General features: G+C 39.5%; 1 protein-coding gene across 4 annotated transcripts in view; it reads right to left on the bottom strand.

The window, feature by feature from the left end:
* Positions 1–17,919, bottom strand: part of XPO4 (exportin 4) — a 79,251-nt gene that overhangs the window by 49,515 nt on the left and 11,817 nt on the right. For 3 of the 4 annotated variants that reach the window (XM_081953281.1, XM_081953280.1, XM_081953282.1), the window contains exons 2-4: positions 14,637–14,742; positions 12,736–12,877; positions 9,967–10,105 (exon numbers count right to left, since the gene is read on the bottom strand). In XM_081953281.1, the coding sequence (XP_081809407.1) occupies positions 9,967–10,105; positions 12,736–12,877; positions 14,637–14,742 (387 nt within the window). Of the gene's footprint in view, positions 1–9,675; positions 9,875–9,966; positions 10,106–12,735; positions 12,878–14,636; positions 14,743–17,919 lie in introns of those variants that run through there. The other variant, XM_081953283.1, reaches the window with a different exon arrangement.

The following is a 17,919-nucleotide window of genomic DNA, read 5'->3' on the forward strand; positions in this document are numbered from 1 at the left end:
TCATCAAGTAGACACTGATTCATTAGGAGGTTTTCGCTCCTTCCCCGCCCACCAAAAGGAGTTCATAACAGGATAGATCTAATTATTGAAGGTGAGTTAATACTGGTGGAAAATATCAGTTTAAACAAAATACCGTAATTAAAAATGTCAAAAATTATGGTTCACTTACACAGACTTTATGGTACATTTCAATCATTGCTATAAATTTGCTTATATGTGAAAGTCGCCTGCTGGGTCAGTCAAATCCAGCTACTTAGCTAAGAAATTCTTATAATCAATGCCTTCTTAATGAAAATTTAAAACTTTAAATTAGTAGTAAAGGTTCCCCAAGAATAAAGGCATTTGCTGTAGCTTTATTCTGAAAGTTAATAGGGCTTATCTAGAATTAAGGCTAAATGCAAAGACAACCCTCACCATATATACCACTAAACTTTTCTACAGAGTAGCAGAGATCTGTGTAAGTTTAGTTGACACTGAAAAACATGTGTGAAACAGCCAAATGCTAAGTGTATAAATTTCCAGAATTAAATGAATAATGTACAGGTATTTCCTTCGTCCAAAATTATTTACAGCTGAATATTTAAGGTAAATTTTAATGTATCAAATATTAAGATGATTATTTCATAACATCTCGCTCCTCCACATATTATGCAAAAGGTAGCATGTTTTATATTTGTCACAATAGATGTACATACAATGGAAGTATACAACTATTGGCTTTATTCCTAGACTATTTGGAGCCAAGGTGCCATGGATGGGCAGAGGAATAGGAATTGTTAAAGGGTCATGAATGCAGGCAAGCGTCCAGGGGTTAAACAGAAATATGCACACTACCTCTGAACTCCCGAAAGATTAAAGTTGTGATGATACTATTTATGCGAGGTCATGCAACAGCTGACAGTAGTGCCATCCGCCCACCAACTGCAACATCCTTTGTTCAGAAATGCCTCTGATGTCAATACCTTGACCCCACACACAGCTAGTTATCACAGTCACTATGTGCAAAATTAATAGTCTTCTTTGCTATATAAATCCCAAAGAGATAAAAAGAACAATTTAGAAATATATATGAAAGCTGAATGTAATGGCTGATTTCCATAATGATCCTGGACTCTCTATCCACAATAACACAAAGTTTCATACTCATTTTTAAAAACTTTTTTTATTAGATTTATATCGCTGCCGAACTCAAAAATATAAATTGCATAGCCTGAGAGAAAATTACAAAAGCACCATACAGTCAATACAACCAGAAAATGTACTTCATTATATACCCGGGGGCCCAGAACTGAGTTTTCGGAGCCTTGCAGAAGGCCAGCAAAGTTGGGGCCAATCTGATCTCTGGAGGGATGATATTCCAGAGACAGGACACAAAGCATGTCTATTCTGCCAGACCAGATGGGATGGATAGAAACAATTCAGACAGTGTCCCATAAGTCAGAGTTCCCCAAACTTTCCGGCTTTGTGGAATAGTGGGGGTGGGAAGGAGATGGAACATGCATGCACGCGCTTGCCTGCTGCTCATGGCCCAGTAGTGATCCATGGCCCGGGACAGCGGTGGGATTCACTTACCTTCCCTACTGATTCGCAAATGTGAGCGTACGCGCCTCATTTGCGCATAAACACCACCTTCTGTGCATGTGCAGTGCTCGTGCATTATGTCAGAGTGGGTGGACAGAGCCTCCCGCAGGCACTGCTACCGGTTCGCCCGAACCAGAGAGAACCAGCTGAATATCACCTCTGGCCCAGGGGCTGGGGACCCCTGCCATAAATAATCCAGCCCCAAACCATGAAGGGCTTTAAAGGTGATTGGCAGAACCAGGAATTGTACCCAGAAGCATACTTGAAGCAATGTACCTCATGGAGTTGTGGTGTCATGTGCACTGAATAACAGGAGCCATTAACTACATGCACCACTACAGTCTGGATTGGCCTTAATGAGAATTTTATTTTCTTATTATCTGCAGCCAGAAAGATATGGATTATAGCTGATTGTGGAACGAGGAAGGGTGTGGATTCTGCATGAACAGATAAGAGGCTAAAGAACTATATAAACTGCATTTTCTAGTGTTGGAACGCTAATTTTCAGATATCGTAGAACTCTATAAAAATTAGAACAAAGATGGCCAAAAAATGTGCTTTTAACAACTGCAGCTCATAGTGCAGATTTAATGAGCAAGCACAGAGAGAACAGTTAAGGGTGAACCTATAAAACTAGTCTACTGCCTCACTTAACAGAAATGTTATGAGTTCTACCACATGAACAAATCACATACTCAAACAATAACCCTGGTCTGACAACATAAAATATTTCTCTTGTTTGGAGAGTGGATTATCTCTTAGAATAGCCTGGCACTTACCCCAGTTGGGTAGTTATAAAAGTCTGCCACGCTTAAAAGAGACTTTCAGCTGCTCTAACAGGAGATCAATCAGAATGTGCTAAGAGAGATTAGCTGGGCAATCAGATACTCAGTGGAAGTTAAGCAGTCTTAGACAATCATTGTTTTTTTTTTCTTTAAAAAAAAACTTTTAATAAACTCCCTCTTAAAGCTACTTCCCCATTAAAAATAGAAGCAAAGAAAAACTACCGCAATGCACTGAAAAATAGACAACATTGTGAAATATTTCTGTACTTTATTGCATTCTGATAAAGGATGGTTCATGCCTTTAAAAAAAGAATTTCATTTAAATTTAAAAAAATTAAAGCTCTAATGAATGTTAGGATGGATTTCACACTTGTGACTGGGCGGTTGGTGGAAAACGTGCACCAGTATTTGAATGTGCTTAGGTTACAGAGGATGAAAGGATATAAGAGTTCAAAGAGTTTAGGAAAATATAGAGGCCAGTACACACCTGTCCAAAACTTAGAAACTGATCAGAGAATAAATTTCAGAGCTAAAACTGTTGTGTCTGCATCAAGCATTTGTGCTTCAGTCATCAGCATTAAATGAAACATTTGGTTTAGACCAATTGGCTGTTAAAAAAATTAACTCTCGAAACTTCAGAATCCTTTAGGACGATCTTACCCTTTTCCTATGCAGAAGAAAACATATTTTTATCTCTATATCAGCAAAAGAATAATGTACTTTAGGCAAAGAGGTGGCACAGTTGTGTTTTCCTAGCCCATCGAGTTAATCCTACTGTCTTAAATCATTCTCCCATACTGTCAAGATGATTTATAGGGCTGCTGTTCTTTTCAAATGCTTCTGTGAAATCCATATTGTCAGTGTTAACTGATGCCTAAGAAGACAGGAAGTATTTGATAACATCCTTCAAGAGACACTTATAACTAATACAGTGGGAGGAAACAGGCGCGGTGCCACCATACAACTCTGCTAGCAATGAAAGCAAAACGAAATCGAAACAGTCTCTAGAAAGACTACCTCAGAAGTGACTTTCTTTAATTTCTTGTCCTTGAACAACCTCTATCAGAGAAAAGGTATAAAAATTCACTTTAGGTATAACAAAAGCATAAACTAACAAATAAAAATAAACTCTGAATGATACACAACACACTTACCACTAATGATTATTTGCGTTAGCCATTGCAAGATACGGTATTTGAGGTCACTCTAACGCCAATGTTATCATGTTCTTTCTTAGTCTCCTTTCGGAGTAATGTTGTACAATACGTTGAATTACCGAGGAAAAAGCAAATGTTTTTGGAGATGGAAACATATTTCAACTGACGATATAAAGGATGGATATCAGAGATATAAGATTTAGCAATTTTTGAGCCAATTACATATTTTGTTAATCAAAAAATAATTACCTCTCCCTTCGCGAATTTTTTTTGGGAGGTTTGGTGAACACTGAAAGCATAGTTTTCCCTTTTAAAGTTATTAAACCACATGAACTTGAAATATAGTTGTAGTTAAATATTTTTCTTTTTTGTTTTTCTTCGTTATTTTTCGTCCTTTTTTTTTCTTCACATGCAGGGAACTGATCATTTTTATTTTATGTATGTTTGTTTGAAAATAATAATAAATTTTTTAGAAAGGATAAATTGGAGCATGAAAGATACTGAAAAAAGTGCTGAAAAAAATAACTTTATAACCAATGCCCACATTTACAATCTTTGCAGTGTTGCTCAGTTATAAGATCACCATTACTGTCAGTACATGTTATTTTGTATGTGACCTGGGCTTCCTGCCCCCATTTGCCAAGTGGATCCCGTAGATTGGAGAGGAAGGAATTACAAGCAAGTAATAGATAATACACATCAAATAGGTAACACATCAGAAGCAATGTAATGGAACCAGCAGCCAGGAAGGGTTGTGTAGGAGATGACCAGGCTGAGCATGAGAGAAGGTTCAAGAGCATCATCAGTTTAGGATCCCTTCACACCCACAAGAGATCTAAATCCAGCCCTCCTTGAATTCCCTTGACTTTTATCTATTGCCAATTTGCTTTGGCCATCATTAGTTCAGATTCTTGTTTAGAGATAGCATGGAATAAACTGGTACTCATTTGAACAACCCTGGTTCCCGATTTTTTACACCTGACAGGTGGGGAGCCATGAGTGCACTATGCAAACAGCCCTCTGTATTCCCCACTGTGTGCCTGCTTATTCTCTTGGAATCCCTTCTTCTCCAATCTCTCGGCTCTGTGAGGATAAGGAAATGAGTCAGGCACCGAAGAGATTGTCTACAGAAATTCCTTGTGTCTTTTTCCCATCCCTAAATGAAAACCGACAATAAAGCATCATTGTTTAAACATTGTTAACCACAGTCAGCCAAATCAGCATTGAGTATGCAGTTTTTCAAGAACAGCTTTCAATGCATAGTATTGAGTTCAGAGCTAGTTCGTTCCTTGTGGTGCGCTCTGGATAGTGCATGAGCGTGATCCGAATGGATTAGCAGTCTTAGGCAGCCAAACAACTACTCTGTATTAAACATGTAGTCTCCTGGCTAATGTACCATTGCCATACATTAAATAAATAATGCACAGAATAATGTTATTCTTTTTTTTTCTAAGCTTGAAACTACTTCTAATTAATTTAATTCCTAGACCTAACGAACATTTTCTATCCATGCCCTCCCCATAATATTAACAAGCTGTTCTAAAATATAAAATCATAAACTGCATTCTTATCTTTTATTAGCACTTAGCAATAGCACTTAAACTTATATACCGCTTTACAGTGCTTTACAGCCCTCTCTAAGCAGCGTACAGAGTCTGCATATTTCCCCCAACAATTTGGGTCCTTGTTTTACCCCCCTCGAAACGATGGAAGGCTGAGACAACCTTGAGCCTGGTGAGATTTGAACTGCCAAATTGCAGACAGCTGGCAGTCAGCAGAGGTAGCCTGTAATACTGCACTCTAACCACTGCGCCACCGAGGCTCTTATTTATTCCTATAAATCATATTCTTATTGAATTTTTAAAATGTGTTATTTTGGATTTGGGGTACTAGTGTAGCATGACATTTATATAACCAACTTTTCCTGAATCTTCACAAATGATCTGTGTTATATTAAATGTAATTAGCATAAAGGGTGTTTGTATTGTTCCTTCTTATGGCATGCAAATGATTTAACAGTCTTTGACAGATCTGAAGAAATCCTGTTCTTTGCAATCACTTTAATCTTTTAAACCTTTTTTCAGTTTTTAAAAACTCCCTTGGGTTTTAGGTTATATTACAGCCAGAAACAAACTCTGCATGTCTAATTGCAAAACATACACAAAAAATGGGAACAATGCAAAGACTTAAAAGACTACTGGTGTCAAATATAAACCAGGGCTGAGGATATATTAGCATCTTCTTATATTTCCTTTGGGGTCTGCTCTGTCGTGTGCAGGGTTAAGATGGAAATGTGATCCATTTTTAAATTCATGCAGTTTTTAACCATCATCTAATTTACCCAAATCTGTTATTTTGCATGACTCGTGGTGAACATGTTTATCTTCCTTCAGTGAAGTCCTCCAGGCACACATAACTCAGTGAACACATTAGGAGCAACGCTTGACAAGTTGTTGAACAGGCTATTTTTATATATTAATATGAAGCTCCACCAGCAGCTGAAAGTTCACACAGCCACACATGGGCGCGCGCACACCCACACGCAAACACCCCCCCCACCCCCACCCCCACACACGAACCTACACTCTAGATCTCAGAACAGGGAATCTTTCCAAATAGCCAAAGCAGAAAAGAGAATTCTGTACTGAGGCCCAGGACCAATGGGCTGCAGGCATTTGTGGTTAAATGGAATTTATTCCACATACATTTCCTCAGCATCTTGGAATCAGTGGTGGAAAACATGAATTAAGCAGACTAAAATTAGTAATTGGCTTTTTAGCAGAAGCTCTGTCCATCAGAGACCAATGTTAGCTATACTGGGAAAAGGGACTAAATGTAATTGAATCAGTTCCCTGAGATAAAATCATGCTCTATGAATGTCGTACTTGCCTTGCCTCAGCGAGTAACTAAAACTTTTTTTTTACGCTTTCTAAGTGTAGATTACTATTTACGAAATCAAGATAGCCCTCCACTTACAACAGTTCATTTAGCAAACATTTGAAGTTACGACGGCACGGAAAATAGTGACATATAAATTGTGACTATTGCAGCATCCCAATGGTCACCTGATTTGCATTCAGATGCTTGACAACTAATTCGTATTTATGACGGTTGCAGTGTTCAGGAGTCATTTTGCGACCTCCTGACAAGCAAAATCAGTGGAGAACCCAGATTCACTTAACAACCATGCGACTAATTTAGTGACTGCAGTGATTCACTTAAACCAGGGGTGTCCAAACCTGGGAACTTTAAGACTTGTGGACTTCAACTCCCAGAATTCCCCAGCCAGCCATGCTGGCTGGGGAATACTGGGAGTTGAAGTCCACAAGTCTTAAAGTTCCCAAGTTTGGACACCCCTGACTTAAACAAATGTGGCAAGGAAAGTCGTAAAATGGGATAAATTCACTTAATTTTTTCACTTAACAACATAAATTTTGGGCTCAATTGTGGTCGTAGGTTGAGGACTACACATACCACCAGTTGTATATAAAAGCAGATTGTCGAGGAGAAAATATATGTAGTCACTAAGAGCCAACACGATCTGCTGGCACATACAGTATTTTTCGGAGTATTACACGCACCAAGTTTTTGAAGAGGCAAATTAAAAAAAAAAAGTTTTTGCACTCTGCAGATCTCCCAAAAACGGTCCGTTTTTCGCAAAAATGGGGCCGTTTTTAGTCAAAAAAGGGTCACGTAGAGCCTTTAGGAGGCTTATAGAGTGTTCCTGGGGGCGGGGGGGGGCAGAAATGAGCAAAAAATGGCCCATTTGTCACTCATTTCTGCTATCTCCAGCCCCCAGGAGCATCTGGAAGCCTCCTAAAGGCGATGCACAGCCATTTTTGCAAAGGGGCCGAGGTTTCGGTGGGCCAAAAATGCTGTATTCCGTTTATAAGACGCAGCCATATTTCCCCCCTCTTTTTTGAGGGAAAAAGGTGTGTCTTATACTCCGAAAAATACGGTAATGAACTAATCAACTGTGCATATAGGACACTTGCCAAAGGATCATAAATGGGCAGCCTGCATCAGGCCTTAGCACTATCAAATTTAACTCAATCAAATGTTAAAACAGATTGCTCAGCGTCAACTCTAAGAAAGAGAATGGCATTTACACTATGACAGAACAGACAATTATTCTGAGATGCAGGAACTCAGTAATTATTAACCCCTAACCCTACAAAATTGTTGTGAGGATAAAGTGGTAAGGAAGGAACTATGTATGTCATCTGAGTTCACAGAATAAAAAGTTGACATGTGAAGGTAAATGTACAAATGTAAATATCCCATACTTGGCAATAACGTAGTAAGTCTTTGTGAATAATATTCCAGAGTATGTGCAGTAGGGAACCGCTTTCTAAGTGTTGAAAACCAAAGATGTTATTTTGATTGATATCTGAAAACTCACATGGGAGTGTAAGGCAGATGTGGAGTTGAATAACCTGAAAGCTAATCGTTTCCCTTACTCAGAATGGAAATGGATGAGAGGAGAAACAGTGCTAAGTATGAACTATTAGCAAAAATAATTCAAGTTGTAATGAAGTATGGATACCTTGTCCTAATCTTCCAGTGAGAGTTAAAACATAGTAGTTCAAGTAGTCACAAAGCTGGGGAATGTTTAAACTAATCAAATGGCTGACAAATGCTCAACTTATGCTTTATTAATATAAGGTTGAAGTTGTCGTCATTACAGGTAAAGGATTTTATGAGTATCTGTACATTTCGCAGCCCTTTGACATGTGTTTTGCTATTCTTAGACCTTTTTTTTCTTGCTATATGTCAGGTCTGGAAGCCTCGGAGTCTTCTTTCTTTCGTTGGGGGTGTTACTAGGAATCCTGACACTACACACATAGCATTGGATTCATTTTATTGCAGATAAGCTCTCTTGGACCATTCCGTTTTAGCTACCAAAGGTTTTAGCAAGCAGTACAGATAACTCATTTCCAGAGTGGAGCATTTTCTGGCACACCATATGGAATTGGAACTAATGGCGCAAGTGGAAATAAGGTGCTGGAATTCTATTTACAGCTGCATGAGGGGGTGGAGGATATTTCCCCATCGGCTTCTAAAAATGTAACCCGAGTAAATTTTATATTGCCATCTTCAGTTCGGAGTCGGCACACATCCCTTCTACCCAACCCTACCACTTCCCCGGGGAATGGAAAAGGTCTTTCCTTAGGCCATTCCAACAGCTGACTTACGGACAGAACACAGCAAGGGAACAGATGTAAACCAAACCAAATAGGAATAAAATCTCTGATAACTTATTGAAAACCCATTGAGATACAAAAAGCGATGACTCTTCAAATTTGGCAATTCAGTGCTCAACCTCAACATCTATCTGGCTGTCTAGAACAACCTAGAATCAAGAAATTTCCTGATCGTAAGAACAATTAATCAGTGGCACAACTTGCCTTCAGAAGTTGTGGATGCTCCAACATCGGGCGTTTTTAAGACAAGATTGGACAACCATCCGTCTGAAATGGTATAGGGCCATGATGGTGAATCCGTGGCACACATGCTAGAGATGGCATGCGGAGCCCTCTCGGCAAGCACATGAGCCATCACCCCAGCTCAGCTCCACCGTGCATGTGCACGCACCTCCCACTGGCCAGCTGATTTTCAGGTCTCTGCTGCGCTTGTGCAGGGGGCAGGGGATATGTGAGAGATGTGCGCGCATGTGTGGGGAGTGCGGGGGGGTGTACGACATGCCACCCCCATGGCCTGTTTTTGGTCCCAGGAGGCTTCAGGGAGGCCTACTAGTCCCAAAACGGGGCGCAGGAGGGGTCGTGGGCACATGCGCGGGGGGAGCGCAGGGGGGGGTTGCATGTGCATTGCATTATGGGTGCGGGCACACACATGCTTTCAGCACACGACAACAAAAAGGTTAGCCATCACTGGTATACGGTTTCCTGCCTGAGCAGGGGGCTTGGACTAGAAGACCCCCAAGATTCCTTCCAACTTTGTTATTCTATCTATCACTTAATAATTTAACTGGGAAGTCAAAAAGATATGAGACTCAAAAACAATTTACGCGGTAATTAAGGAGCAAAGTTGAATCCAAGCATACCAATACCACTGGTGTCAGAAAAACAGAACATAATTTATTGCTATACTTCAATTGCTAAATATATTGTACAGCTGCCTATCCTTTTTACCTTTTAATGGCAAACTTTCCCCCCTGAGCAGTTTAGGTCTGATCTACTCATGGAGCAGAATGGGGAATCTCTTTGAATTAGTGTCTTTTTCCTCAACTCCTTATTTCCAACTGTGTTGCGATTGCGACTTGAGAATGCTCAATGGATACAGCAATTCCAGGCAGATTTGGAAGGCACAAGCATGGAGGGAGATTTAAATTATTCCTGAAAGTAAATAATTAGTATAATGACAGGGAAGAAAATGTCCAGGATGATGTAAAGAAACTTGTGTTTTTAAACACGGGAACTTACCACTGTGGGATTGCCGCTGCTTATCAACTGACTGACTTCATGAAAAATGCTTTTGCATTCAATTGATTTGTCTAAAGAACCTCGTTTCACTATTACTGCTACTGCTAACAATATCTGTTCCCGCACATATTTCTGGAGGCTGCAAAATAAAATATAAGATACATTCAGCACTGATCAAAGTGACCACATTATTGTTTACAAAACAAAAACATACAAACTCTTCTTAGCTGTACTGCTTTTAGAAAGGAGCCTTGGGAGTATCTAGTCTTTGGAACAGATTCAGTTCATATCCTTCAGCATCCCCCGTGTTGCATCTTCCATTGTAATTTGCGCAGCTCGTATACACATAGCACACTTTCTATTTTTATTTATTAAATTGTTATATAGCGACTGTGGCTGTTTACAATAGTTTTATCTGGCTGAATTAAATTCTAGAATGGTGACATCTATTTATTTGGATCAGGAAATAAGATTCAACCCTGATATTTTGCTTATTGGTTTTCAAATGTACTCTTAGACTTAGTTGCAGTATGTAATCAGCAATAGGTTTTTCACTTTCTGGAGTACTGTATTTTTCAGAGTATAAGACGCACCGGAGTATAAGACGCACCAAGATTTTGAAGAGGCAAATTAAAAAAAAAAAGGTTTTGCACTCTGCAGACCTCGTGAAAATGGGCCCGTTTTTTGTCAAAAAAGGGCATGTATAGCCTTTAGGAGGTTTGTAGAGTGCTCCTGGGGGCTGGGGAGGGAGCCTGCCCCCCCCCAAATGAGCAAGAAACGGCCCGTTTTTTGGTCAAAAAAAGAGAGCATGCATAGTCTTTAGGAGGCTTCAGAGTGCTCCTGGGGGTTGGGTAAAAAATGGTCTGTTTTTCGTTTATTTGTGCCCTCCCCATCCCCCAGGAGCACTCTGGAAGCCTCCTAAAGGCTATGCACAGCCATTTTTGCAAAGGGGTTTCAAGAGGCCAAAAATGCTGTACTCAGTGTATAAAATGCACCCAGATTTTCAGCCTCTTTTTTGAGGCAACAAAGTGCATCTTATACTCCGAAAAATATGGTACATTAAAACAGTTAATAAACATTAGCTTGGAAGATTAATCATATTTATTGAAATAAAAAAATGGAATTAGATTATAAAAATTTAGCAACTGGATATGTTTATTTTAGCAGCCTATTTATCTTTATAGTTTGTTAGGACAGAGCTTTTCTGATCTTTTTGCTTACCACCCACGAAAATGATGGGGAGGCAGTTACCTGTTTTCCTGATAAAGGAAAAACCTGCAAATATTCTGTACTTAATATTATTTTGCAAATTGCCATCTTCTTTCTCTGAGAAGCCTATTATGGTATCTATGAGATGGAGAGGCGTATGTTAATTACCCATGTACCCTAATCCCATGTTTTATGCAAGACTAAGAAGAAAATCTTACTTAAAGACAGGGATTTTTGTCATTTTTTTTCTTCCCTCCTTTAATCTGCCCTTTGTGCATCATTCAAAGCTGGAACACAGAACAACCTCTCAAACGGTATCTATATTGGAGATACAGCTTCAACTGTATCTTCAATCCCTTTAATTTGGGCAATCCCTCCTTTCATGCAATATCCCCCCACTGTTCAGACAGATCTAAGCCAATGGATGGGCTTATACAGACAAGAGGAATCAATGAACAGCAAAAACCCAATAAGCAAAACCTCCAGGAGGGTTTGAGTACCCCTATTACTTTTAGAGTGGCCCTACCAAAAGTGAAACATCCCCCCTAATTTATACCAACTTCTAGAACATCCCCCCTAATTTATACCAACTTCTAGAACAATCACCACCAACTACTAACATGCATGTGAACATAAGAAGTTATTTTATATTACCTACATCAAGTAGTCTGTATTAATTAATATTGTCCCTGGAATCATCCTAGAACAGTGATGGCTAACATTTTTTGGATCGCGTGCCAAAAGCGGGGGGACAGCAGGGGGGAGGCGTGCACAGGCATGCCTACACTCATAATGCTATGCGTGTCAGCCAGCATGACACCACCATCCCGCTTTTGGCACGCTTTTTTTGCCGTCCCCAGGCTCCAGAGGCTTTCTAGGAGCCTGGGGAGGGCGAAAACAGCCCCAACCGTTCCCCGGAGGCCCTCCGGAGGCTTCAGGAGCTTCCCTGAAGGCTCCGGAGGGCAAAAAACGGCCCTATGGGCAACCCAGAAGTTTGGGAACGGTGACTTCTGGTTTGCTCGTAGGGCCATTTTTTGCCTTCCAGAGCTTTCAGGGAAGCTTCTGGGCGAGGGCGAAAAACAGCCCTACAAGCAAACCAGAAGTCTGTTCCTGAATTTCCGGTTTGCCCATAGGGACAGTTTTTCGTGCTCTGGAGGCTTCAAGGAAGCCTCCGGAGGGTGAAAAACGGCCTGAAAAGAAGGCCAAAGTCAGCTGGCCAGCGCACACATGCGCACTGGAGCTGATAGGGCAACGCCTTGCGTGCCCTAACAAATGGCTCCGCGTGCCACCTGTGCCATAGGTTCGCCATCACGGTCCTAGAATGTCTCTCCATTACATTTGACATCATATTTTAAACTGGAAATCGCAGGGACAGAAACTCCCCATTGTATATTTGGCACTGACTCCACCAGGGAATCATGTTTTCTTTGACTATGAAAACAGAAGCCAATTCATTATGTAGAATGTAGAACTTTATTTATCTCAATTGGGAAGCATATAATTTTTAAAGTTCTTATTCAAAAACCTATATCAATGTTTTAAACCATGCTCTGTACTTACTTTGGCCTTTGTAAGACATACGTTAAAAGGAATGTTCGTAGTGATTCTATACTGCTTTTCTCCAACAGAATCCATTCTCGTACAACTGCTTCCATTATCGCTGTGGCGGCTTGAAAAAGGACATAGTCCACTTTACTAGTTTCTGTTAAAGAAATGCAGGTTTATAAACTCATAATCTATAGGCAAAAGCTTGAAACACATACCTTGTAGACCTCCACATGAAAAATATAATTTTAACGTTATTTTTACTTTTGTCTGAAATTATATAGCTTTTTCTAAAGGATTCACAGCAATTATAAGCCCGTCCTTTGCAACGTTCAAACACAGCTATATGTATTTTGCAGCAGATATTTAAAAATATATAAAAACACATAAATCAACAGCAGAAACAACAAGTTACTGAAGCACCAGCATCAGAAAGTTAAAATTAGAAGTAAGTAAATATTAGGCATAAATAAGTGCTAAACCCAAAGTGACTTTTTTATAGGGAATGGTCACACATCAATGCAAAAAGCAGACACTTTTAGAGACAATTCTCCCAGTGAAAATCCAGTGGTGACATGAAAATATTCCATAATATTTTGCTCTTCTCCAATTCAGTGTATTAACACCATCCTAGCCACAATCATATGCCCAGCCACTAAAAGGATGATGCTATTGTACTCATCTCACTAGCAAGAAAACACAAAACAGCAGTCTGAAATCAGAAGATTCTATCCCAATAGTGTATAATTTTTTCCTGAGAAGCATGTAAACTGGCAGCCTGCGGGCTAGATGCGTAACACGCAGATCACACCCACCTCAGCTCCACGAAGGGGAAAAATGTCATGAAACGTCAAATGAGAGCAACGTGATGCCACGAGTTTGACACCCATGATGTACACCATTGTCTTTAGCAATTTTCCCATTAACATTTTTCTATTATTAGTATGTTTGGATGCTTTTGTAACATCTACCCAAGACATTTCTCTTTCGTACCAACACTGCTTCACTGTTTACCACCAAATATAATAGTTCTTTAAGTATTCCCCATTTAATGACTGCTATTGGGGCTGGCAAGTCCAATGCTAATCGAAGTGATCATTAAGTGAAGCATCACATGGCTACACCTGACTCAAGGATGTCAGTTTCACTGCAGTTGTTAAGCAAATCATCCATAGCTATGAAACACAATGTCCATGATTGCGAAATGCTACTACTACCTGTTGGTTTTCCAATTGATTTTGCTTGTCAGAAGCCAGCTGTGAGGGTCACAAATGGAAATCATGTGACCACAGGATGACATCATATATGAGTGCCAGTTGCAACGTGCACAAATTGTGATCTATTGATTACAAGGACCTTGAACTGGCTCAAGGACAAATTGTAAACCTACTTTTTCAGTGCTGTTGTAAGTTCAAATGGTTGCTGAACAAGATAGCTGTTAACTGAAGACTACCTGTATTCTGTTAACCTTTATCTGGATATTTATTTCCTTATTAACATTAATTTCTTACACATGTATAATCTGTCCAGTTTGGTTTTGTGATGATCTTTTAAATACTGCAAAATCACTTTGTATTTGATTCATTGGAAGGAAAGCAAGAAATATTTTAAATTGCTGTAGTTTTCTTCAAAAAAAGCATAAATTAAGTGTCATAGTTCTTAAGATGGTGTAAGGGTACAATTTCTGGAATCAGCTGTATTTGAATATTGGAATCAAACTTCTTAACCATGTTTACATAAAGCCAAGACTCACTAGGATAAATGAGAGTTATTTATTTTCAAGTTAACAGTGCTTAATATGTGCATCCATATTGACACGGCTAGAAAAAGTAGCATTTCACACATATATCCTTAGTCTTTTTAGAAAGCTACATGATTATGAATTAACGGAACATTGATCAAAACACAGGACTTACCTAAAATATGTTTGCAAACTGCAAACGGCGATTTTGATTTTCTAAACGATAAAAATATGTGTTCGGCATGCTGACGTTGTTCATTATTGACCATGGAGGGTGGTGCCTACAGAGAAAATAAAGACTTTTTCTAACCATAGAATATAAAGAATTGCCATTTCTTATTCAAGTATATATCACAATAAAAAACCTTTACTTTCATCTATAAAAAAACACAATGAATTAAGGTAGTATGAAGGCAGTAGTAATAAAGTAGCAACTAATTAATACATCAAATGAAAGCTCATCACTTAACCTAGTCCATTGAAGTATTGTATTGCAACCTGTTAATCCAATCCAAACCAATCCAGCCTACACTATGTAATTAGCACCATTTGATATGACAGTATAACAGGACAACTATATTTGGCTTAGAAACTCTGTATGACAGTTCACAATAAAGAAATAAATATAGAAATGTTAACTCTTAGCTCAGTGATGGCTAATTTTTTTTCGCTCGGGTGCTGAAAGTGTGTGGGAGCGCTGCGATAATGCATGCATGCATGCCCACAACCTTAATTCAATTCCCCCCCACGTGCCCCCCCACGCATGTGTGCATGGCCCCCTTGTTACTTCGCCGCTGTGCATGCGTGCATGACCTCCTGCTGCCCCGCCCCCTGTGCATGCGCGCATGACCCCCCGCCCTCCTAAAGCCTGGGGAGGGTGAAAATTGCCTCCCCCCAGTCCCCCCAGAAGCCGGAAACAGCCCATTTCCAAACTTCCGGTAAGCCCGTTTTTGCCCTCCCCAGACTTCAGAGGCTTTCCTGAAGCCTGAAGAGACTGAAACGGTCTCCCCCAGCCCCCCAAGAGGTTCTTCGAAGGCTGAAAATCAGCTGGCCCGTGTGCGCATCCATGCTGCAGCTGACCTAGGACAACAGCTCGCGTGCCCTCAGAGATGAGATGGCTCCATGTGCCACCTGTGGCACGCCTGGCATAGGTACACCATCACGGTCTTAGCTAGATGGAAATCTAGCGCTTATGTGGATTTTTGCAGATCAGATGATATTGATTTGTATAGCCATCCATTTTGCAAATGTGACTTTGGAAGGTGAGCACAGGATTAAAACCAAGAAACCACCAAATGAAAACAATAATGCGCAAAGAGTAAAAGGACAACATCCCTAGAAATGGTGGTATAATTTCCAGTAATAAGACTGTATAATGATGATTCTATGATGTGGTTTTCAATAGTACCCTGAAGATGTGTTCATATGAATCATTTAGTTGCATTCATCAAATTGTCCTATTGCTGCTTTTCTGTTGTGTGGGCGCCGTCCCAATGTGTAGATTTTCTCAGAAATTCCTACCAGAATAGACAGGTAGAGAATTCTTGGGCTTAAAGCCTATACATCTGATGGATGCCAAAGCTAGGGAAAGTTATTCTACTGAGATTTCTTTTCCAATATTTCACAGAAAGGGTAATGAAATGTTAATTTAAATGTGGGGAAAAGCGCTTTCCAACTCCAATATTATGTATCTTCTTACCAATAAAGAACATTGGATCGGTTATGGATGTATTTGTTATATTATGACATATTAATTTATGAAGGTAACATGCCTACAGTGTGATCATTATTGTACTTGTTTTTTTTTTACCTTCGATGTTTTTTATTAGCATTTCACAAAGCTGAGAAGCAACTAAATAAGATATATCAATAAATCATAGTTCTACAAATAAACTTTATCAGTGGCGCGCAAATAATTAAGATTAAGATACCCTTTACTATCATTTTCTTGCTTACAAAATGGCACATCTTAAAATTAACTTCATTTATGTAAAAATACTGGAATACTATACTTCTTCCCAGGAAGAAACTAAAGGTTAGAAACCTGAATTTTCACACACTGTAGTCTAGTAGCATGCTGCCCTCTAGTGCAATTCCAGCACTAATTCAGAAAAAAGCAAGATTGCTCATATTGAGTTTGATTAATTAGAATCACTAAAAAGATGAAATCTCCTTTGAGTTATATTCAACTTCTGACAATGCCATATATGCAGTTTTAGCATGGTTGTTGTTTGCCACTGCCTTCTTCCAGGATGTCTAGCCTACAGTCCTGTGGTTTCAAGGTGGCCCCCCAACCAAACATGGCCAATATAGTTTAGCTTCTAAAATCAGACACAATTGGGGAAGTACTGCCATCTGTTGGGTTGAAATAAAAGTTGGGTTGTAATGCAAGTTACGTCACTACAAAGATCAAAATACTTTTCCAAAACGCTTATCAGTTCCAAGTGGTGAGAATAAGTACAATAAGAAGCAGAAAGACACTTGAGATCAAACCCACGCTTGAGAAATGTTATTACTTAGGGAAAACATCAGACAAGGAAGTTGTAACAGCAATATTTTTAATGGCCATATTGAGCTTAGGAAAGCTTTGTCTAGACAAATTGTCCCACTCCCTGTGAATAATAGTACTACCATAATGTTATAAGGATTTATGAGAATTCTAAATAGCTTGGGGAAAAACTGACAACAGTGCATTAATTTATAGTAATAAAAAAGCCCAATGAGCATTTTATAACACATAGGAATGAGAGGAACACTAAAAATCGACTAACAAGACCGTGCTAAAGGAATTTATATTGCTCCGGATAAGCAATTTCACAGCTAAGAATAGTTGTACACAGGAATGGCCTCCATCGAGAGAACATGGCAATTCCTTTCCCTGTGTGTAAGAGATTGAAGGGGGGGGGGAGAGAATGGAGGTCTGCAGGAAAATGAGGGAAAGGAAGTCCCATTGTGCAAATGACGACCCTTTCAAAATACAAATCATCATCAAACACTGCAATTCTAGGCAAAATTGTGGGTCCCCAAATATATCCTATTTTGGTTACAAAACGAATTGTAACATTTGTGCTGGTCAACCACCAGCATTAACTTTGTATCTCACAAGGGTAAAAAAGATGTGGAGACTCTAGAAAGAGTGCAGAGAAGAGCAACAAAGATGATTAGGGGACTGGAGACTAAAACATATGAAGAACGGTTGCAGGAACTGGGTATGTCTAGTTTAATAGAAAGAAGGACTAGGGGAGACACAATAGCAGTGTTCCAATATCTCAGGGGTTGCCACAAAGAAGAGGGAGTCAAACTATTCTCCAAGGCACCTGAGTGTAGAACAAGAAGCAATGGGTGGAAACTAATCAAGGAGAGAAGCAACTTAGAACTGAGGAGAAATTTCCTGACAGTGAGAACAATTAATCAGTGAAACAGCTTGCCTTCAGAAGTTGTGAATGCCCCAACACTGG

Source organism: Natrix helvetica, assembly GCF_964273705.1.
Source record: "Natrix helvetica genome assembly, chromosome: 4".
NCBI classification, from domain to species: Eukaryota; Metazoa; Chordata; class Lepidosauria; order Squamata; family Natricidae; genus Natrix; species Natrix helvetica.